This window comes from Melozone crissalis, unplaced genomic scaffold (genome assembly GCF_028551555.1).
Source record: "Melozone crissalis strain CALT ecotype California unplaced genomic scaffold, PUWL_Pcris_2 ptg000023l_1, whole genome shotgun sequence".
Lineage (NCBI taxonomy): Eukaryota > Metazoa > Chordata > Aves > Passeriformes > Passerellidae > Melozone > Melozone crissalis.
This window is the reverse complement of record NW_026535801.1, coordinates 22,264,789-22,287,789: the sequence shown is the minus strand read 5'-3', so window position 1 is coordinate 22,287,789 and position 23,001 is coordinate 22,264,789. Positions and strand designations below refer to the sequence as shown.

Here is a 23,001-nt window from a genome sequence, read left to right as displayed (position 1 = left end):
TTTTCTTAAATAATAATCTTCAATCTACAAGAAGCTATTGGGGAGTGTGAGGAGGGATTCTGAGAAAACCTTATATTTTAAGGCTTTTCAACCAATTGAAAGATAAGTCCTCAATAAAAGAGTGCCAGTGCATCCAATCTGACATAATTCCATTATTTTTACTCCCTAACAGTTTAAAGGAAGAACCATGTTTGCTCAGAAAGCTTCCGTGTTGGCCTCACCTCCAGTCAATGGCGAGGCCATTGGGCCAGCCCAGCGTTGTATTGACAATTGGCACGGCATGGGATCCATCGCTCCAGGCCCTCATGACTTTTGCCGGACGGAACCAATCTGTCCAGAATATGTACCTGAAAGGACACATGTCAGAAGACACATAAACTCAATTATATAAGGTGATTAAACAGAGCAAACATTGGAAACAGCATTAACGTTTTTCTTTGTATGACATCCTTTGCATAACTTTAAAAAATACCATTTCGTGTTGTCCCTCTCCTCAATTGGCAGTAGTACCAACAATTCATATTTTTCCTGTATACAACCACCAGAATCTTTGGAAGTATTTTGGTTCTTTAGATATAAAATATCCATAACTTGATTAAAATTGTTAAGGTTCTCATGCAATTACCACAGATAAATAGAACCAATAAAAAATGCATTTTCCAGCATGAACACTACAAAGAATTTTCTCCGGATCCATTTAACTTATGCTTGCAGTTGAAGTTAATGTTAAATAATTTTATAAAGCAGCAAACAAAAAATGTTGGGATATCCAAGGATCCAGGTTCAACATTATTGTTATGAGATTACTTTCAAAATAGTGGATTTGATTACTCATGAAAAATCAATATCCAAGAATCAAGAAATTCAGTAGTACAACATTATGAAGCCAAACTATGCTGTGAAAGAAACACTGTCTTGGCATTGGCAAAGAACACAGAGTGTGGAATATGAAAGTAAGCATTTCCATCAAAGAAAAGCAAGGCTTCATTTTGTTTATGGAGTCACATATTTTAAGGTCTGTATCAAATACAAACAGTAGTATCCAATATGGTTCAAATAAATAAATTCAGAGAGATAAAACTATAGAATCAATGTTAGCAGTCTGGAAATTGAAAGTATATTAAAAACAATTTAACAAACTCCATCTTTCAACTGCAAGAAATAGCTTTGTGAGTGATACAAAGAAACCAAGTTCTTTTGCCTTTTATCAATGAACAGGAGTAAAAGGAAAAAACCATAGTGCTTTTAAAGAGAGTTCTTTTGAGTGCTTCTGTCCTGTGCAATCTCTGTCACCATGCCCTTTCCTCTGGGTGCTGAATCCTAGGCTGGAGCAAAACAAACAAAATAAAGACAAGACAACTGAAAAGAGACAGTATTTTGAAAAGAACAAAAATCCAGAATCAGATGTAAATCTAATCTCACCAGTTCTGTTTAAACCATGAATTTGTACATATAGTTTAAAATGAGAATCTAAACTTACCCAATAACAGGATGAACCACTATTGAACGAGGATTATTTAAATTCTGAACAATAGCTCTCCTGGATTTATCTGCCAGCCTCATCACACTGATGCTCCTGTATCGAGGATCTGTCCAGTAGAGGTTCTTTGAGATCCAATCAAAAGCTAAATCTTCAACACTTTCCACTCTGTTAGCAGTCAAGATCTCTCTTCCTAGAATTTATAACACACATAATGATTGCAAGTGTTTAGGAGCAGGAGAAATAACATGAGTGCAGTATTCTATTGACAAAACTTGTGGTTCCCCTTGATAAAAATGCTACCTCTGTGCTACTTAAAATAATGACCAATAACCAAGGGGAGGGGAGGGGTGCCCTTTGCACTAGACAAAGAAGATGTGTGTCCACAAGCACAACTGGAAAAGAGGGGAAATAAAGACTAGCCAAAGGTCAGAGAAAAATCTGTCTCTAAGTTTACACTGAGGGTTTTACAAATGAAGCTCAGTAAGGTCAGTGCAGTAACAACATCTTGCTCAATAGCCAGACTTTATCTACTCTTTGCATAGTAATGGTCAGCTGCAGTCTGCCATTACCTACCCAAGAAAGCAAGCGAGTGCAGAAAACTATGTGCTGACATTTGATCATCATTATAAATTGGAGAGAAACAATCTTTACACTAGCATAAATAGGATTTCCAAAAATCTCATAAAGTTAATAATCTTTTTCTGTATTACAGTATCATAGCAAACATCCTGCTCTCCAGATAGGATTCAACAAGCTCAATATGAGTTGTACAAACATTTTTGAGAAACATTTTCCAGGTTACTGGGGTCACACTGAGATTTATCTGTATTTCTCATAATGTGACTTTTCACTATTCTTTTTAGAAAAATATATATTACAGTCTCCTTACCATAATTACTCTACAATTCCCAAGCATGATTCTCACCTGAACCATCAGTTTTCTGTTTATAGATCATGTCTTTACTTGTGTCTGAAAAAAAAATTGTGTCATCCTGAGCAGAGAAGTCAATTCCAACAAAGTATGAAGGGCTCCCTGTTACAGGTATGATCACATCTTCCTGGGTGGAGAGATTGAATGGGATTCCCCGCACTGCCGTCTGCGATGAGAACAGCAGAAACTGTCGCACAGCTGTGAAAGGAAAAATCAGACACAGGCTTTACTGATTCACAAGGGGGGACACCTGAGCATTAAGAAAACCTTTGTTTTATTTTGACAACACTAATTGCCTGGAAGTAGAAAAAGAAGAACGAGAAAATAGTGATTTAAATACTGACTTAAAACTGAGGAAGAAAACCAAAACCCTATCCAAAATATTAGGTAATGTGGTCAAGCATTCTTTTTTCATTGTTACTGTGGTTCTAATACACTTTAAAAGCAGGCATTATACCTGTGGAAGCAGAAATTAACTGCTGTACTCTTCTCTTTACAATAATCTATAAAAAATTAACTCGCAGACTTTGTCGAGCCACCATAAAACTAGACAATACCTGGGGTAGCCAGATAAATGAATGGTCAAATACTAAAGTTATAGACAACATATATGACATAGTTTATCAGTAGATAGTCATAGTAAATGTGCATCAGTGACAGTTCTGTAGCAGAAGATTGCTGATGGAAACACACAGCTCCAAAACAGAATCTGTTATTCTTGCCATGTGTTCAAAGGGAGAAGACCAACCTAATCTGCACAGCACTGTGCAGGAAAGCAGGCTTATATGTTCAAAATAATGCAAAATCTGCATATTAGCAAGCATTCATGCTTGATTTCAGGATTAAGAGCTCAATCATACAGCTGTCTACATATATTCCATATTTAACTAAAAATCCTCATTAAAGGAGATGAGTTTAAGTTGTGGCTTGAAATGAACATCAGCAGAAATTACTACATATAAAGCTGTCAAAAAGAGTTGTGGCAAAAAGACAAAAAGTCCTCATTATGTTGAAGCTACTGAAGAGAGGAAAGATGTTCTAGAAACAGCTCTAGAGCTAATGGAGTAGCATTACTTGCAACACTTGTAAGGCATTTTCTCACCAACACAATGCCGTCCATCCACGTGTAGGTCGAAGCCCAGGATACACCTGCAGCGATAACCTAGGCCATCATTGTCTGTTTTGTGGCTGAGAACACAGACCTGTTCACATCCCCCATTATTACTTCCACAAGGATTTCTTACTGGAAAGTAATACAGATAGAATTATAACTTCCTCTAGCAACCAAATGGCATCATTATCTTGATTTTTCAGGATTTTCTCCATCGTCCACAATAAATCATGTGGATTATGTGAGAGTTACATCCCATGGACAATATACCCCACTAGATCTAATGTGGAATGCACCAAAATCACATCAGAGGTAACCATCATTAAGAAATGCAGCTTACACAGAGACACACAACACACAGCATTAAGGCCATAATTTTGGCTATAGTCTTCTGCACATAGACCTACTTCAGAACTATATCTCACAGAATTAATTGAATACTGGTAGCCTTTTCACTGCATTCATTGCAGTGTTGAGAAAAAAGTCCTAAACACCAATACTACTCAGACCTACAGGTTTGACTCCACCAAGTATCAATCTATTTATAAAGCGCCCCCTACTCTTGAATGTTTCATTTCACAGTTCATCAGCTACAGGAGTTGGATGAAACAACTGGGTGTTAAAAATCAGCCCAGTTTTACAATACAAATCTATGTATCATAATTACAGGTCCTTACAGCAAAGTAAAAGTCTCATAATTTTTACCAGTTTTTGGTAACATACTTCTTAGATCTCCCTTCATAACCTACTTGTGGTCTTACCAAATGGCTGCCTGGCAGCGTGGTAAACTGTCACTCCATAAGGTCTCAGTGAAGACTGGTAGATCACTTGAGGGTTAGATTCTGAAAATTTGTTAGCTTTCACCACTGCCATTTTGGTCCAATCAGTGAAATAAACGTTGTGTTCAAATAAAGTGATTCCATATGGATGAGGAATCAGTGATCCTCCATGAGCTACTGTTTTCCTGTTATAAAGATGTTCCACATTATTTATCAAATATTACCTAGACAATAACATTATTAACAGAAGAAACGATACAGTATTTTTAATTCATTCACTGTTTTTAATGGAGAAGCTACTAAAGTACAAATTGAAAAGATCAAATGAACTGAAGAGAAAAAGCTAAACATAGACAGTTCATCAACCTAACAGATACAGCAGTGAAAATAGAGAAAAAGTATTACCAAATTCCAAGAAAATAGAGTGAGTAAAGATGAGAGGAGAAAATATACCAACATTTTATAATTTATAAATTTATTTTTTAGTAAGTAAAAACTAAATTTTATAATTTACTAAGTAAAAAAATACATTGAACAATAGACCTGTCAAATAAGCAGAAGACTGTTTTTTGAAGTCAATACATAGAAGGTATGCTAAAGGGGACTTTTTTTTCTTGATTCGAGTAACTGATACTATTTAGAGATACAGAGATAAGCAGATTTCTAAACAACTCCATGCTGTAAGACACAGTCCCATAAAAACTCAAGGACTCCCTCTTTGCATGCTGTGATTTACTCTCCCCAGTATCATAATAAGGTGTAGGATGACTTAATTTTTGACAGCAAAGATTTATAAAAAGTAAAAAAAGCATTTAATACTTATCACACATATTCATGTTTTGAAGTGGGATAGTTCATATAAATTCATTCATGAAAAAAATGCAAAGCAACTATGATGGAAAATAATGAATATAATTGAAAAATAATAAAAAGCAAATGCTCTAAAAAATGTGTACTGTACTGGTGGACTATAAAATGGCATTATAAAATAAGGGCAAGAGGCATTCAAGGTCAAAAGAGAGCAAAGAATAATGAATTAAAGAATGTCTAGAAGTAGCATGACACCATAGAGAAAAAGGTGCATCACATCCTTTATGTTGTAATTTTCGTCCTTTGTGTATCTTGTTTTGTTAGAGAAATCCTTTTTTTGAACTAGGCATAAAATAATCAGTGTATCTGTAGCCTCCAAGGAATAATATTTCACCTACCTTTGAAGTCCATCATAAGTTACAGTCTCAATGTAATCAAACCGGCTGTCAACCCAGTAAAGCCTCTTTGACACAATATCCAGGGTTATTCCAGCAGGCCAGCCTAATTTTGTTTTTATCAAATCCTGACGATTTGTGCCATCCATGAAGGCCCTTTCCACTTTAGGATCACCAGACAGACTGTCCCAGTCTGAGAAAAACAAATAACTATAAAGAGATAAAAAAGAAAAAAGGTCACATTTCCTTGAGATTTTATGAGAAACCCCAGCATTTCACATGAGATTTAAAACCAGCACCCTTACAGAACAGAATTTGTTTCTGGCATACTATGAAAACATACTTTATACCTTCTACAGAAAAAGTAATTTTCATTTTCTTTTATGGAATAAATCCATAAAGAAGCATGCTTTCACCCAAAAGACCTCAGAAGTACTAGTTTTCCTTAGTAAATCACAGACTTAAGTTTACTGCCAGAAATAAACCAGTGACAAATAGTTGCATCATGAAAGCAGCAGCCATGACTACAAGTTGCATGAAATTCTTCTTCCCATTCTCTGAAGATCCACGTTTTCATGGTTCACACATACTTCTGAAGCATATAGATTAGGAGACACTAACTTTCCTGGCTTCATTCCATCTCCTTATTTCAGATAGTAGGAGATCTGTTGGTGCTACTATAGCTGAAATCTTTAAGGATAATACTCCTCTGCAGGGCAATTCCACAGGGCTGCTCATGCACACAGAACTCCAGCCATGAAGCAGATTCCACACATTATAAATAAATGCATTGCACAGTCCTCTCATAAATTAAGGTGCAGAATAGGTTAGGATAGAAGGCAAATGTTCAAAATATTTTATATCTGATTCTAAAATGACCACTCTTGCTGTTTCCTAGTTGTTTTCCATTTACATGGAGATAAGGGAATTTCTGACATCTTTTACCATTATCTGATTGGTATCACTTACCCAACAGTTGGATCAAGGGCTATTCCTCTAGGATTTCCAAGATTTTCAGCAATAAGAGTCACACAGTTTGTTCCATCCAAGTTAACCATATCTATTCTGTTCACACTGGTCTCAACCACGTACAGCTTATTGTTAACCCAATCCACTGCTAGATTTTCAGGTGTGTCAACTGAAACATTTAAAACTTCTTGGAAATCAGAGCCATCAATATTAATAGAAAAAACCTGAAAACAACACAAATATTGTCAGTACCCACATGATGTTTTGAATCACAAGTCACATGCTATTTGTTTTTTATCACCATACTGATCACCAATCCACAACTATCTGCATCTGCCTGCAGATACAAGCAAGTTACCCTCTAAGTTATTCCTTAGGTAAGGATTTTTTGCAAAAATCTGGAAACCAATGGGAAAATTGCAGAAGGCTTGCCTTCAACTAGCATTTCTGCAAATTGGACAAGATAAAAGACTAAAACAGCCTTGTCTGTTAGCAAATGATTAAAAAAAAAAAAAACAGGAAAGTGCATTTGCTTTCCTGGAATCTAGCAAAACCCCAAATTTTTATTGATTGAAAACAAATGATCATGCTTTGGTAAAGCTCTCAACAGTGGCCAGAAACAAGAGAAACAAGAGGGGGAGCTCTTACTACAGCTACCACTAAGGGGAAATAGCAAAATGAAGAAAGTAAGGGAAAGCTGTCCATCCTCACAGAAAGGAGGTCTCAGCTAGTGGTCTCCTTTATCTAAGGCTAATTTTAAGAGCATCCTGCTCAAGAAGAATAATGCTGTTATTTTACAAGCAAGTTCAGAGCTACATGAAGTAAACAGTCCAAAGACAATAATTTTACGTATACAGTAATCGTGTGATTATAACACTGGGTAATATGAAAAGGTAGAAATTCTCTTTTTTTGGAACAACAGCATGAGATTTGTAATGCATTTAAATGAAAACAGAGATGACCAAGTAAATATATGCAAGAAAAATAAGAGCTGAAAGAGTTGTATAATTTTAAATATTCTTCAGTTCAAGATAACCACTTAACTGTCTACTCTGTTCTTTGGAAACCCTGTTGATGAAAGAGCTTATGGGTATTAGGTTATCTGGCAGTACACTAAATGAGATAAAGACGACACAAAACACAACTCACAATTTTCTGGCTTAGTTTATGTCTTAAACTTAAAAAAGAAAAAAAAAAAGACAAAAAATGCCCTAGTAATATTATTTTAAGACATCAAGTGGAAATACTCATCATTTAAGAAAATTCTAAATGCAAATGTTTTCATCTGGATAGTCTAGCTAGGACTTAATTAGATTAATTAATCTTAATTAATTAATTAGGATTAAACTATATTGGGCAGATAAAAAAGGCAGTCCTGGCCACCTGGGGTGTGCAGCAAAAATACCCATATTATCTTTTATTTACACCTATTACAAGGACAGAATAAATCTCCTGTCTCATAAAAGTGCAGATTTGACCCTCACTACATTCAGCCATTGACAAAGCAACTGCAGCAACAGGAACCTAGTGCAGACACAATAAAAATGCCAGAACTGTGAACAAGTCAAAAACTGTGCACACAAATCTTGTCCTACTTGACAGCCATGCAGTGAATGCTCTTTCCACAGAACCAGCATGGAACTGTGGTGAGAACTCTAGTTTTTATTAGATGTCTTATGAGTAGATTCAGAATTATGACAGTGACATCAAATTGATCCATCAGTGGCATTAGCAGGAGCCAGGTCACAGATTCTCCTTCACTCTGCATGACAATCAACATGAGGACAAGAGATTATGAAGTTTCAGCATTTGATCTAAGATTTTCTTTGGTTTCCATAAGTTATGCATAGAAAAAAAGAACAAGGGTGTCATCCAACTTCCACAAGAGTCTCCAGACTGTTTTTTTTTAATTACTTGGCTCTACAGTGTCTTGAAGCTAAAAAAATTACTCTTAAAAAAAAAAAAAAAAAAAAAAAGAGAAAAGTAACACAATATTGGCTCATTACACAAAATACTGTCAATATTTGTTATTCAAGCTCAATTACAGTGCCATTTGAAGTACATGAAGAAGTCTGATTTTTATCATCTTGGAAGGCACACAGCTTTTACATTTTAAATGATCATGTTTCAAAAATTACCAAGAAAAATTTGTTCCATTTTGAAAGAATGTCTACTATTTCTCTTAATTAGTTTTTTGGACTCAGTCTCAAGTAAAATTAAAAGTTGCTCAAGACATTCCCATATAATAGGATTCTTTGTTTAATATGTCACATGTAATAGTATAGTTGAAAAAATGCAGTCATTAACATAAAACATTTCAAGGAGCTTTTTTGTTAGAAAACAAAAATACAGCCAGCTTTGGCTCTTAAAAAATGAGGGCCTATCAACACATTCTGCCTCTTGAAGTTCTCTACTTCCAGGTACACAGAAATACATTCTTCTTGAAACTTCTACCAACCTTATCTTGCACTGTGTCAGTCCAAAAGATTCTGTGCAGGTAAAAGTGAAAGTCCACTCCCACTGCAATCCCACGATTCTGTGACTGCACCAAGGTACGAAAATTCCTTCCATAAAGATCTCCAATCAGTAAATCACGGCCATTGGAGAAAATAATCGATGCAACACCAGCTGAAAGCAGGAGTGACAGAGACATGACTACCCTGCAGGCAAGATATTTTGCAAAGGGGCACTGCAATATATACATACTGGTTCATACATACTGGGCACAAAGTTTTGAATAGATTCTCAGGGTACAACCTGTATAAATGTTTCAATGTGAGTACTAACCTGCTGTGATTTGCCTTTGGTTTGTACACTTGGAGCAAATCAGGCAGGAACATGTATTTAAAGCCATACCAGCTAAAACTTTTATAAAACCCCTGTGCATAGACCAAAAGACAATTTCTACTAAAGCTAAAATTAACCTGGTGAAACTGACTTACAGCAGGTACTAAATTCTCCCATTTATAAGAGAGAAATGCTTAGAAAATGATGAGCTGAAGACTATGGCTGAAGAAAGAAGGAAGGGGGAGGGAACTGAACAGTTCTTGCTTTTCTAAGAAACAAGACTTGTAATCAACTATGCCAAGCAGAAATTCCCATTCCCACCAATTCTCTGCAGGCAAAAGCACCTGCCTTACACAACAGCCTGTTAGGACACTACATCTCCACAAAGCAGAGTTTCCTGGGGCCTGCTTTCAGAACTGAGCAGGAGGTCAGGAGAAAAGGAGCCTAAAGCTGATGAGAGACTGCACTCTGAGAGACAAGTATTCTTCAGAGTTCAGACTCTGGGACACTCAAAGCCAAGAGCATGGCTTCTCTCACAGGCAAGTGCTTGATCTCACCATTCAGCAAAACCAACTTATGGCACAGTTCTAGAAAAAAATAGGTTTCCTGATTTCTTGACAACACTAAGTTCCACAGAGAGCATGACAGAAAACTGTTCCTCACAGAAATAAGATTTTTTTGTTGTTGTTCAGGAGTGCTCTGGCAATAACCTCCCAACTCTGTCGAAGTCAGGAGCTGTGAAAACACAATGGAGCCTAAAAGACATTTGTTGATTAGAGGAGAAGCAGCCCTGATGAGGCAATCAACACCAACCCGCGCACACCAGCAGATACAGAGTTCTGACATGTACTGATATTCTGAAAGCTGTCCTGACTGTAAGTCCTTAAGGGCAGAATTAAAATCAAAGAGAACTGTGTAGGTAAAACTACCCCATTGTACCTAGCTATATCTATTTGCTCAACAAGACACTTGGGGCGCACTAACCTGAAGTGTTGGCCCGACAATGCCGGTGATGCTCGAGGAAATAACCTTCCACACAGTGGCACTGGTGATGTCCCACACGATCTTCACACAGCTGGTCACAGACACCCCACATCTGACAGTCATCAAAATCTGTCAAGTGAATAAGCATATTTATAAAAAACACTTGGTATAAAATTCATGTCATAATTAAGAAGCTGCAAGTTTGTCCTCTCTGTTTGCTTTATATCTATTTGCAAAACTATAGCATGAGGAAAGTGAGTTTGCACGGTTTTCCACAGTGCTTCAGTTTTGTATTTCTGGATAACAAAAAACCTGTGTTTCCTGCCCAAGGACCTACCTGCAATTCTGTCCCTTATGAAAAAATACTAACCAAAAAAAAATCTAAACCACACCTGCCAGGAGAAAAGGAAAAATCATTTGAAGGGATGTCATTGTCTACTTTCCACAATACAGAATATGTCTGTGAAGTATTTTTCCTGCAAAAGATCTCTATACCTGGCACACACAAAGACTTGGCTGGATTTAAGCCTACTCTGAAGGTGAGCTCTACCTTTATTTTAGTGCAGTGCTTAAGCCTTTAAGTCCTACTTGAAGGGAGTGTTTATTAGCTCAGATTTAGTACCACACTAACAGGTATCCGATTTACAATTAAAAGCTGTCTGTGCACCAGAACCAGCAAGAAAAAGTTCCTTTTAGCATGCAAAATACCATATAGGTAGAGTACTGGATCTGGAATTATACAGTACTGACTGTCAGCCATTCCTTCATGACAAGTTTTGCTCTGGTCACAAATATATGCCTAGATTTCAGCAAACCAAAATACATAGACTCAGATTTACAAGCCAGAATCTGATAACTAGGTTTACAGGGCAGTCAAAAAAGCAACAGAAGACTCACTGAGACTGCACCAGGTTTGGGAATATGTCCTTCACATATTTCCCACAAAAGCATGAAAAAATGGAAGAAATTTCATGCCTTATTTCTCTGCCTCTACAAAGAGCAACCATTCTGCCATTGCAGCTTATACAACCTTAGGCCACTCAGTATTCTCAAAAATATAAAAATCTCATTAGAGACTGAGCACCTGAAATACTTTTAATGGCACAAACACCATAGCTTGGGTTGAAAACTCATAACAGATACTTACCCCTTTTCTTTTATTAGGCAGAGCTAACTTTCATGATTCTGAAGTTACTCAATTGCCAGCTACTGAGATAAATAATTTGTGCTATCGAGTTACAGCAGCTTTACAGTTACCCTTGCATTCTTGTAAATATTCTTCTTTTTCATGTAAATTATGTATATACTGAAACCCCACAGAAGACACAACCTTTCCATAATGCAAATACAAAACACCCTTTTGATTTTCAAGTGTAATGTTCTGCTTTCTGCATATACAGCCACTTTCCAAAAGGAACAATCAATTCAACATCATTAACTGTTTTTCCAGGCATGAAACACATATTACTGAGGTAGAAACAAACTCTCTCTACGTAAACACTTAAAGATCAGTAAAAACTCTTGATAATAAGCCATCCATCCAACAGTACATATTTTTAAACCTAATCATGCTGTCACTATGTCTTTAGGTCAAAGTGAAAGACCACCTCTGTGGTTGGTTTCTGTGCCACTATGCTGCCATTGTGCTACTAAAATTTTCATACATTTGCTGACTCCTGAGATTTTCTCTTTATCAGTATCACACAATTTGAACTAACTTGCCTTCCTGGAATCCCAACTTTCCCAGTTGTGAGAAGGTACTGGATATCTGTAGTCCCTGGGCTTTACTCACCAATGCAAGTACGACTGTCATTGCTGCTTATGGTATATCCTGCAGGGCAGTAGCACATCCCTCCTGAGGGAGAGGAATGGCAGCGGTACTGGCAGCTCAGCGCAGCGCAGCGCGACACGTCTGAAAGGCAAACACAATCGTTGACAAACACTCCTATTACACAGGAACAGAATAATTTCTGCCTTATTGAGTTACAAAGCTGAAGTCTTTTCTATGATGGGCCTTCAATTTCAAGTACAGCTTCTTAAAACTAATCTGCAGAGAAAATTATGTACAAAGTTCCACAAAATCTCATACATTTACATACATGCAAGCAAGGGCATGGAACACGGAAGAGAAGGTACTGTTTTTAAAAGGTTTTTGGAACAGAGTTAAAGAATAAGCAGCAATTTTATATGAACCACCAATGGTAAGTGCTGTGTAAAAAAGGTGACCAGAGGAAGCCATCTGTAATGCCCCAAAACTTTGCATGGTTCCACAAGACCTACTTATGAGCAATACATCCTTGAGCTCCATCTATTGGTACATAACCTCATCATTTACTCTTCTATGTGAAAAGATCCTAGTATGTTATACTAAGAAGGACATGTATATCATTCCAATGTATTAGAATATACTGTTTGCATTGTGTTCATGGACAAATGATTCTTTATCCTTTAGTTCTCCCTCTCTCTCATTTTTCCTTCACTAATTCTACTAATATTTAATAAACAATTCAGTGGCAAGCGAGTAATGATTGTACAACACTTACATTATGATTGCAAAACACTTGATAAAAAAGGAGGTGAGAGTCAGCATTTTCCTTTTCCTCAAATTCTTCTGTTAAATGCCTTGCTTTTCAACTTGTACCTGCTATAACTACCAAACCACTCATAAAAGCAAGAGGTGCTTTTTTACAATAAAGTTTCATTTCCTCTTATTTTTTCTGCCCTCCTGTTCCAAAAGGCACGATTTTGTTAATAGGAATTTTTATCTTCCTAAAAATTAAAATACACTGGTCTTTGTCCTCAGAGGAATTTGATATTTGTAAGATTAGAGTGAAATTAACAGAAACTATGCATGCTCATTGCCTCCAACATAAAAACACAGTGTACCACTAACTGGAAAAACAGACATCCCAGGTAATAAGATTCTTTTTTAAATCCTAATCTTTAAAGTGAATTAGTCAAAGCTTAGGATATACTGATTCAATGCTGTGTTCTGATAAGCACAAATCATTAGTTCTTACACAAAGGGACAAACAGATATTTAAACAAAGAAGGCATGTAGCACACCGTTCCCTGACTTCACAACCATATTTTAGGGTATGGAGAGCAAGTTAAAATCCTTATTTGTGAAATTTCATGTACAAACTTTTAAAAAAGAAATGGTCTCTTTGCAGCATATATGCCTCTTCCAGATCATCCAGTCAAAACAGTGCCAGGGAAAATAGTGAGCTTCCAAAATTTCAGTATTGTTTAGGAGACAAAAGGCGAATGTAAAAAGATGCCAATGCTGATGTTCCTGCTATTCTGTGTATGTTTTTCGTTCTAATACATACTGCAGTGTCTGCCTGCAGTGATGTTAGTTTCATCTTCTCCTTCAGGGCAGTCTGCAGCTCCATCACACACTTTCCCAATTGGAATGCAATGCCCTGATCCAGGGCAGGCCCACTCTCCTGGGTAGCATTCATGGTGACCACTTTCTATGGAAAAGAAAAACAAGAATAATGAAAAGTATATTTCAAATACTAAAATTTCTTCTCCAACAGCTTCCCAAGGCACCTCTATCCTTCAATATCCAGTTTCCATTTCTTGCACACAGCTGGGAAAGACTATAAAAGAAACATTATTCATACTTACTTGTCATGCTTACTTTTACATTCAAACTACAATGCCAATGATACTTGGGTAGACAACATATGACTCTCTTTAGTTTTCTGTTTTGTTAGAAACAGTAACACCATTTAGCTTTAAACTAACCAGTACATTGGAAAGGGAACTATAGTTTTGTGCTTTCCAAACATGTAAATACTATCTGGATAACGAGAATCATGTTCATCAGAGAAAAGGCCAATGAAAAAGAAATCTCATTCACACTTTCATTCATTAAAGCTTCTGTTTCTCGCATGACAAATCTTGGCAGGATCTGAGTAAATTTCATTTTTAATCAATGGGGTTTGGTTATTAGAAGCCTCGTGTCTCTTAAGAGATGATCTGAAAAATCTCCACAGGCAGAAGAACAAACAAAATATAAAAGAGAATATATAAAATATATATATATATATATTGTTATATGCTAAACTTAAATATATAAAAGAAATATATATATATATATTGCTATATGATCATACTCAGTACCACAATAATTCTCACACACAACAACAAAAATATTGCTGAAGTTAAAAAAAGAAATAAAAATGAAGGTGGAATTCTAAGGTTTTAAAAGAAATGAAAAGTATTTAGAACATCTTGACTGGTCCAAATTTCATAGATGCAGATTAGTGTCATCTTCCTCTGAAAATACCATTGGAAGTTAGCAATAGTATTTACCACATCCTCTTTCATCTTCATTGTCTTCACAATCATCATCTCCATCACAAATCCAGCTCTGATGAATGCAACGGCCACTCGGGCAAGTGAAGAAGTTGCCTCTGCAAGTTGCATAAGCTACAGAAAGAAACATAAGAAAATCTAATTGCTCTAGGCAGCTAAAAGGTTAAAAATAACAATATTGTCTCATATACAATCATTTATTATATTGCTTAAAACATTTAGGCAGTTCCATATTTTGTATGTATTGCAAACACTGCTGGTTTCTTCTCATTTAGGTATGAATTTCCTTTGGTTCATGCTGAAATTAAGAGGATGAGAACATAAGTGTAACTATATGTATTAAGAACCAGACTGTCACAGTCCAGCAAATTCAAATAGTAATGACATAGCCAGGAACCTAGAAGCAAAGACAAAGTCTACCAAAGTAGCACTGCAATTTTCATCTTTCTGTACAGAAGAGTATTTGTAGAACTATGATTAGCTTTTGATGGCTGTACAGTCAAGCAATCTGCTTCCTGCTATCTGCTTGAACCAGGTCTTAGTAAAACAGTTGGAGAAAGTGGGAAAAAAAAAGAAACATCATACTGCAAGAGTTTTCATCACTCCTATCTCCACAGTCATCATCATGGTCACAGACAAAAGCTTGCGGGATGCACTCTCCATTAGCACACTGGAACTGCGTACTGGTACATCCACGAGCTGAAAAAGATTTTAGCACAGAAACACAAAATCTGTTTAACTCCAAAAGAAGGTCTATAAAGCAAATTTGTTTGGGATCTCTCTACACAGGGGACTTACTGCAATTAGCTTCATCAGAAGAATCTCTGCAATCAACTTTGCCGTCACATCGCTGGCTTGCATTAAAGCATGCTCCATTTGCACATGATAACTGTTCACATCTTGGGTAGTCTAAAATAAAAAAATCCTTTCTATTAGCATGAAGTTAGACTATAATGAGTCATATCCACCTAGTGTCAACAGAATATCTTGGTTTAGAGGAAAAAGGGAATACAAAACTCCATAACTAGTAGTCCTATACTCGTAATCCATTTATACAGTATACTGTCTTCTCCAACAGATATTAAAGCATATCCTCTAGATGGATGCTACAAAAACTTGCAAGCAACAAGAGAAAAATCAAAGGTCTTCCCACAGTCCAAAAAGATCTGCAACCCAAACAGTTTAAAATATGATAGAAAGAAATGGAACATAAAAGGAGAGCAAGCAGTGAAAATTTGTTTTATTTCTTTATACATCAGTATTACAGTATCCCAATCTTAATAAAAGTATTTAGATAGCAAAGGATTTCCTGAAATTTACAGTTCCTATGTCCTCCTCTTGAGTTCTCAAACTCAGAGACCTCAGGTTTTAATGGTTTTGAACCAATTAAGCCAAGGATAATTATACTTCCAGGTTCCATGAACAATGTTAGAACCGTTGCTTTTTATTACTTGCTTCCCCTTTCACAAAAGAAAAGAGATTCTGCAGAAATAATGGCTTTTTAGGTTTTGGATATTCTACTTATATAGATGACCTATATGCAAATGCAAGGGATTGTTTCAATGTTTCAAATTAAAACAAATTCTGACAACATTTATTCATACAAGCAGTCAGTGAGTTCAGTGGAAGTATCCAACAAATTAAGCATATGCACATGCTAGAGTTGAGTAGGAGAACATGAACTCATAGTTTATCTTGTTGCTATGTAGACAAAACTTATATTTTTCAGTCAAATGGCAAGTAAGAGAGCAAAGAAATGGTAATTTTAGAAATCAAATTTCTTGAACTTTTGTCTCTATATACAAGATAAATGAATTCAAGTCGCAGAAGAGCCAAAAACCATTTTTCACCTCTTACATTTTCAGTTTGAATTCTTATGCCATTTTACTTTTCTAAGAGTTAATAAAGCAGATAGAGAAGGCTCTCACTTAGACACATTTTCATTCATATTTCATTGGATTCCTTGGAATTGAAAACATGGGTTATAAAATTGCTTCAAGCAGATATAAAGAAACCTGCAATTTTTCCAGACAGTGGCAAACTGCTTTTAAATGTTAAAATGAGAGGATAATTAGGTGTGTTCATGTCCACTACAGGTCCAGCCAGACTATCTCCCCAGCTGATTCCTTTACAGTTCGTTTGTTTTCACTGCAGTTAATGTAAGGTGGCAACCTGCACGTAGGAACAGTGCGTGCCTGAGTGAAGAACAGTAGTTACAGATTAGCAGGGTTCCAGCTACAGCATTGCTGCCTGTGGCCTTCTAGGGATAGTTCCCAATCTTCCATTCTCACAGTCTGACAATGCCAACATGCTCTCTAAGCATTCTTTGGTCCCACTTCTCAACCAGACAGTCACCTTTCTAATACATAATTTTCTTGCTCCAGTTAGGCTCAGATAAAACTCATAATGCTTTGGAAATAATGGGTTTGAACTGTTACTTCTGCCAACAGAAAGGACTAAAAAAAGGCCTGACCTGGGGCCAAGTTTTTAGTTCACCATGGAATTAATGCTTTTTCCCTGTCTGAAAGCAGAGAAGGCATCACAGGGAGGAACCATGAGGAGTTCTATGAGGCCAGCAGAACCAGCTACGGCAGTACACTGTATTATAGGGCAGATGGAAGAAAAGGAGGAGTACAAGGTATTTTCTACGAAGTAGAAAAGCTTCCATGGGATTTATAATGGATAGTTTTGTAATTTTCCTCACTTTTCTTCACATCCCACAGAAATACCTCCAGTGATGTTCCAAACTGTTTCCAATGGACTGATGTCAAGGAAATAAACAACTGAACCCATTGCCTTGCACTGCCTGTTTCTTCAAGAATGCCCAGGCAGACTAAGAATCTAGCCAGTAATAAGATTTTTCTCAAGCTTATATTAAACTCCCTTACAAGAAGGAAAACTTTGTCAAAGTGTTCTCTCCAGCAGCAGGTCTGGAAATGCCCTCAGCCTAGCAAAATCTTTATTATATTATAAAGTCTAGTGTATTGTATAAACACAATCACTATAAAAAGATACCAAGAAGAGCCAAGATACTCTGGAAGTAAAGATGCTTTGAAGATACTTCAAAGTATTCATTCTGACCGAATTCGTGTTTTACTAGAATATTAACAAATGCTTTTTTTCTCTTATTCTGTTTTCAAAACTGGTGTACAGATTCTTTATTTTAATTCTTTGAAAAGCCTGACAGAGATTAATATAATTTTTAACTCTGTACAGGTAATCTCATTTCCAATCCCTTGTCAAAAAACCAAGGTTAGTAAGTTATAGTTCTGATCACAGACTGCTCACTGATCTGAAAGATATTTTTCACTGCATCTGCACTGCAGATTGTACTCTTTGTACCTTATAGCATATTATTTTATTAAATTGGTTTTAATTATTTGGGGCATTAAGAACTAAGCTTCATTAAAATTGCCAAAGCTGTGAGCTGCACCAAAGGCTGTAGCCAATGCACTGCATGGTTCAGGAGCATCTGTGCCATCAGGACAGCTCCTCAGTACCTGGGTTAGTTTTATATAAGGAGAAGTAGAAAAGGAAAAGAATCAAGGAAGAAATGCTGGCTTCTGTGAGGGCTCAATGCTGAGAGAATGAAGGAAGCCAAAATAGAACTTCATAACAATACTAGGATATCTGAAAACAAAGGAATGGCTGTCCTTGCAATTGTAAAAACCCCAGGACATAAACTCCCTTTCTTTCTCTCCAAAATTTAGAAGACAGGAGCCATGAGCTTAGTTCTTCTAGCCCTATCACCAAATGGGGACTTGGTAAAAGAAGAATCTGAACCTTGGCAGCAAGAGGGGAAGAATGGGATTAATTCCCTTAACAGAATGACCTGTACAATCCAGCCTAATGAAAAGCTCTCCAGCAAATGAATTTGGAAAGTGAGTATCACAACATTTTAAATTTAAAGTGGAAAGGTCTTGCATCAGTCACTGCATTTGGGGCTTGCAAAACAACCATTTCCTAGCTTTTATTTTAATTTTTTTTTAAACTAAGAATTCTCTATACACACCTCATCCAAGATCAGTACATTTGAGTATAAAATCCCACAGCCAAGCAAGAACTGATAACACTCAGAGAAATTGATCCTACTGTCTCTGTTGTAGGGAGCATATGGAAAAAGTGTCAGTGCTCTGGGACTGACTTGAAGGGGTTGCCTTCCAGGCAATGGAACTTTATTTTCTTTCTACATTGGTGACAAATGGACCAGAAAGAGCGAAAAGGAAGGATTAGGATCTGAGTTAAAAGGACAACAAGGTAGGTAGTTTGCACCTAAGGAGGTCTGGGATTGCACTGTACAAGAAAGTGAAAGGGGACAATGTGAACACAACATTAAGAGAAAAGTGAAGGGACAGAAAAAAAATATAAACACTGATTTTTTTCACCTGGCTTTGAATGGTCAATAGCCTCCAAAATAAACACTGCTTCCTTTACCTTCGCCTCCCAAAAACCTGTGGCTAACTTTCCAGAAAACTAAAAAGAAGAAATGTAGTCATGACAATTCCTAGAAGATAATATGAGCTTAGTGAAAGCAGGGGGAATGTTTTTCACCCATGTTCATTGCAATGCTCTGGAAGAAAGGGAGCTCTTCTTTCTCTCCCCTCCCCTCAAGCTTTTTTTTAAACCAAAATACTTCTACACAATCTGTCTCCCTGATGCATGCCAACACTTCTGTTGCAAAACATAAATAACTGGCAAACACCAGCACAAATGACAGATGAAGCACCTTGCTCCTTGTAACTGTTTTGAGGCAACACTTGTGAACATATTTAATGGCATCTTTCAATGGACACATGGAAGATGTTTGAAACCTATGTCACAGGGATTGCTAAACCTCCATAATTTTGCACTCTGCCTAACACTTCTGTTCTGCAAGCTGGAAATAAATCCATACAAAAACAGCAAGAAGAAATAGTTGCAACTAGTATTTGATTCAGCACAGGCTGATTTCTCTCATAGTCAGCAGTGCAAGCTACTATAACCCTAACCCATGTTACAAGCAGTAGAAATAAAAGGAAAAGAAAAAAGGCAATTTCCTACTAACAAGTGTCTTTTATTGCAACATGTAAAAACATTTGACAAAAGAAAGTTAATTAAAACTCCTTGGTTCACTGCCATGAGTCACCACCTCACAGTGGTCAAAGCACTGCCCAGACAGCTCACAGCCTACCAGAGACACCAGGAGGGAGACTTACTCCAAGCCCAAGAGTCCTATGAGCTTCATGATACCAGGCAGTGTTCATAGCAGAGGTGCTTTCAGAGCTGGCAGACAGACCAGACCCTCATTCCTGGCCTTAATTCCTGATTTTGATCCCTGAGACTCTAGTCTTCGGCTGCCTGCCTTAGATTGCTCCAGTTTTGCTGCTTCCCTGTCCCAAACTCTTCCTGGCAGAGATATTTCCTTCAGCCTGAACTTCTCCCTCATCCTATAGCTGCTAGATGCAATTTGCCCAACACCCACAATATTAGTCTCTGACTATGGCCTTTTTCTTCTTTCTTGGACTACATCCCTTACGATCTCCTCAGTTCTTGATCTCTGTTCACTTTCACCCTGGTCTCTGCAAATTAATCCCAGAGCTGGCTGCCCACTTCCTGACCACAACAGCTATCTAGCATAGCAAACAAGAGGCAGGAATTCACAGGTTAGGCAGCTGACCTATGGCAGCAGCTCAACATCAAAATTAGAATCAAAAATCCAGTGTATCTTGGAAAACACTCAGCCCACTAGCTTTGAACAACATGTCTTTAAAGTACTGTCCCTTTCTCCCTCACAGCCTCAGTGCAGTGCTCAGCTACCAGAGCAGTATCCAGAAAGGTTGTTCTGTCACAGCAAAGCAAAATGGACATGCTGGGATTTTCATTTCTCAACTATGAAGCTGAGGCAGGAGAGAGAATTCTATTTTAACAGAAAGAAATAAAGTATGTAACAATAAAATTGCCTGCCTACGTCCAAAACATGCTTGATACCCCAAATAATCTGCCATTTCATTCTGTTTCTAAAGTTTTAAAATTAAAGCATTTGCTAGCTGCTGACTATTCAAAAAGCTAGAAAACAGCCTGATATGTGTATTCCAAAAAACCTAAAAGCCATAATTTTATGAAATCAAAACAGCTTCAGTGCACTAATTGTATGACCTGTAGCTGAAGCATTTGTTCTGATGTTTATCTTAGTCTCTGCATGGGCAGATTTCCCTTGCTGTTAATCCCATTAGCAATAAAATGGACTAAGGCTCTGAATTCCTTTGTTCTGGCTTTTTACATGTTTAATTGCAGACTTACTTTAGATTGGTGACATTTTACATTTGACTACTTTCTTATATAATTTATGTAGGAATAATGTAATTTATTCAGGAATAAAACTATATCTTCTTTACAATCTAAATCTGCTTTCTGACAGATTAGTTAGTGCAAAGCATAAGTAAAGAGACCTAAGTTTCCATTTTGTTATGCTCCATGAAACACCAGAATCAATTATAAATAGCTTTATTCTTCTGCTGCTCATGGATGTTTCACTTTCATAATGAAAGCTTTTAGTTCAAATTAAATAAGGGGAATTTAGTGACAAAGAAAAAGGCCAAAATAGCACTATTCCTCTCACATTTGTTTATATCAGATAATGTGGAAAAGGAAATACATTAAACACTGGGGGAAATGAACATTCAAAGCAAGTATTAGAATCTGCCCCAAAACTAATATGCTAGTACACTAATCTGTACTATACAGTTAATCATAAAACCCCAAATTTGTAGATTTTATTTTATGGCTTCTGTTGAAAGTTCCAGGCCTTGCAAAGACAAAAAGGGAATAAAAGGGAATAAAATTAAGCAGCCTTCCTCAAGAGTCTTGTCATTACATTCTTCTTGGATCCTCTTGCCTTCAGCACTGTCGCATTTCTTTAAACTAGTCTAACTGCTTTCAAGGTTCCAAGTCACAGTCATTCTTCTGTCTCAAAGGGACTGTCAGCACATATTCTAATAAACCAGAGTGGAGGCTGTTGAATGACAGGAGGCAGTCCCTCTCCTTTGGGCTAATATGCTGCCCCCACAACAGTCATGGGCCCATTTGCTGATGCAGCAATGACTGCCTTTCCCCCACAGCAGTGGAGTGCTGCTGTTAATGTATCTAGAGGGCCCTTTCCTAACTGCTTTTTTAATTTACCTAGCTGAGAATGTGTAACATGAAATAAAATGTGTACTTCAATTTTCAAACACCACAGCAGCTTCTAGTTTGAAAAAAAGACTTTTAAGTATCATTCTTAGGACTCCTCTCCCAGACTGACACAGATTTTCTGCATTATAACAATCACACCATGGCACCTTGCTGTTCCACACTGTATTCAATGACTACTCACAGATATCTCAGAGATGCTCAGCAGTTCCAGTTCTTTAATTCACAGATAATACATTTTTAAAACAGATATCTTTTCTTCAGGATTTTTTTCATGTGTAACAGATTTACCAAATTAAGTTTTCAACTTAATTTCTTACTTTAAACTTTAAGAGAAAAAATGCCAGTCTACAGAAGATATTCTTCCAGCAATGAGATGGGGTACTTTGGATCTTGGCTTTTAGCCATTTGTATTGGTGACCAGAAGTGACTGTGGATCTATCACATGAAAAATTCCAAGCTGGATGATTTAGCAACATTTTATTCCAGAATATCATATAGTCCTAAATACCTTTTCATTCTACACAGGGACAATTTCAGCCATTTGTGAGTTAAGGATAAACCACATTAGCAGTCAGATGACCATATAGTCTTCCTTTACACAGCATAGGCATATGCCCTTTTTTCCCCTAAGCATAGCATTAACAAAATTTAATTTCTTGCTTCTTTGTCCATCCATTACCACTCCAGCCTCTTCCCCTACCTCCTGCCCTGGGCCTGGTCCTAAGTGGACTTTACAGTTATGTCTGTTTCCCAAAGGCACACTACATTTGAACAGCTGGAATAGCAGCTGGGATGTTAGAAGTCACTCAGGATGCGTGAAGCCTTTCCTTAAGACTAACAATGAACAGACATGTCTGTTACACACCGTTGGGGAGGTATTAGACAAAAGCATTCCTGAAAAACATGGCCTCTATTCTGCGGCCAGCTTTCCTTTCCATCAATATTCAACCTAGGCCAGAATTTAGGGAGACTGTCACCAGACAGGCAGCCTCAACTCTGGGGAAGGTAGAGTGAAAAAAACTACTTGTCCATCTGCATTTTGGTGATGGACAATATAAACAACTCATCTGAGTACAATATGACTAAATCATCTCCACAAGAAGCTGCAGTCTACAATAAAATGCTTTTGAAGATATGAAATCTCCTCAAATAAGTCATTTGGGGTGAAATTTTGCTTTTCTGTACAGGCTATAACTACTACTGATTTTAAAAGTATGCAAAAACAACTTGGAAAACTTCAGCAAAGTTAGCTCAGA

At 37.0% G+C, this 23,001-nt stretch overlaps 1 protein-coding gene across 1 annotated transcript in view; it reads right to left on the bottom strand.

The window, feature by feature from the left end:
* Positions 1-23,001, bottom strand: part of LRP2 (LDL receptor related protein 2) — a 110,656-nt gene that overhangs the window by 67,684 nt on the left and 19,971 nt on the right. Inside the window, exons 5-18 of the mRNA XM_054278254.1 lie at positions 15,374-15,484; positions 15,161-15,274; positions 14,573-14,689; positions 13,582-13,725; positions 12,042-12,161; positions 10,250-10,378; positions 8,937-9,106; positions 6,479-6,702; positions 5,513-5,719; positions 4,287-4,489; positions 3,517-3,657; positions 2,409-2,612; positions 1,481-1,673; positions 222-347 (exon numbers count right to left, since the gene is read on the bottom strand). Coding sequence (XP_054134229.1) covers positions 222-347; positions 1,481-1,673; positions 2,409-2,612; positions 3,517-3,657; positions 4,287-4,489; positions 5,513-5,719; positions 6,479-6,702; positions 8,937-9,106; positions 10,250-10,378; positions 12,042-12,161; positions 13,582-13,725; positions 14,573-14,689; positions 15,161-15,274; positions 15,374-15,484 — 2,203 coding nt within the window. The remainder of the gene's footprint in view (positions 1-221; positions 348-1,480; positions 1,674-2,408; positions 2,613-3,516; positions 3,658-4,286; positions 4,490-5,512; positions 5,720-6,478; positions 6,703-8,936; positions 9,107-10,249; positions 10,379-12,041; positions 12,162-13,581; positions 13,726-14,572; positions 14,690-15,160; positions 15,275-15,373; positions 15,485-23,001) is intronic.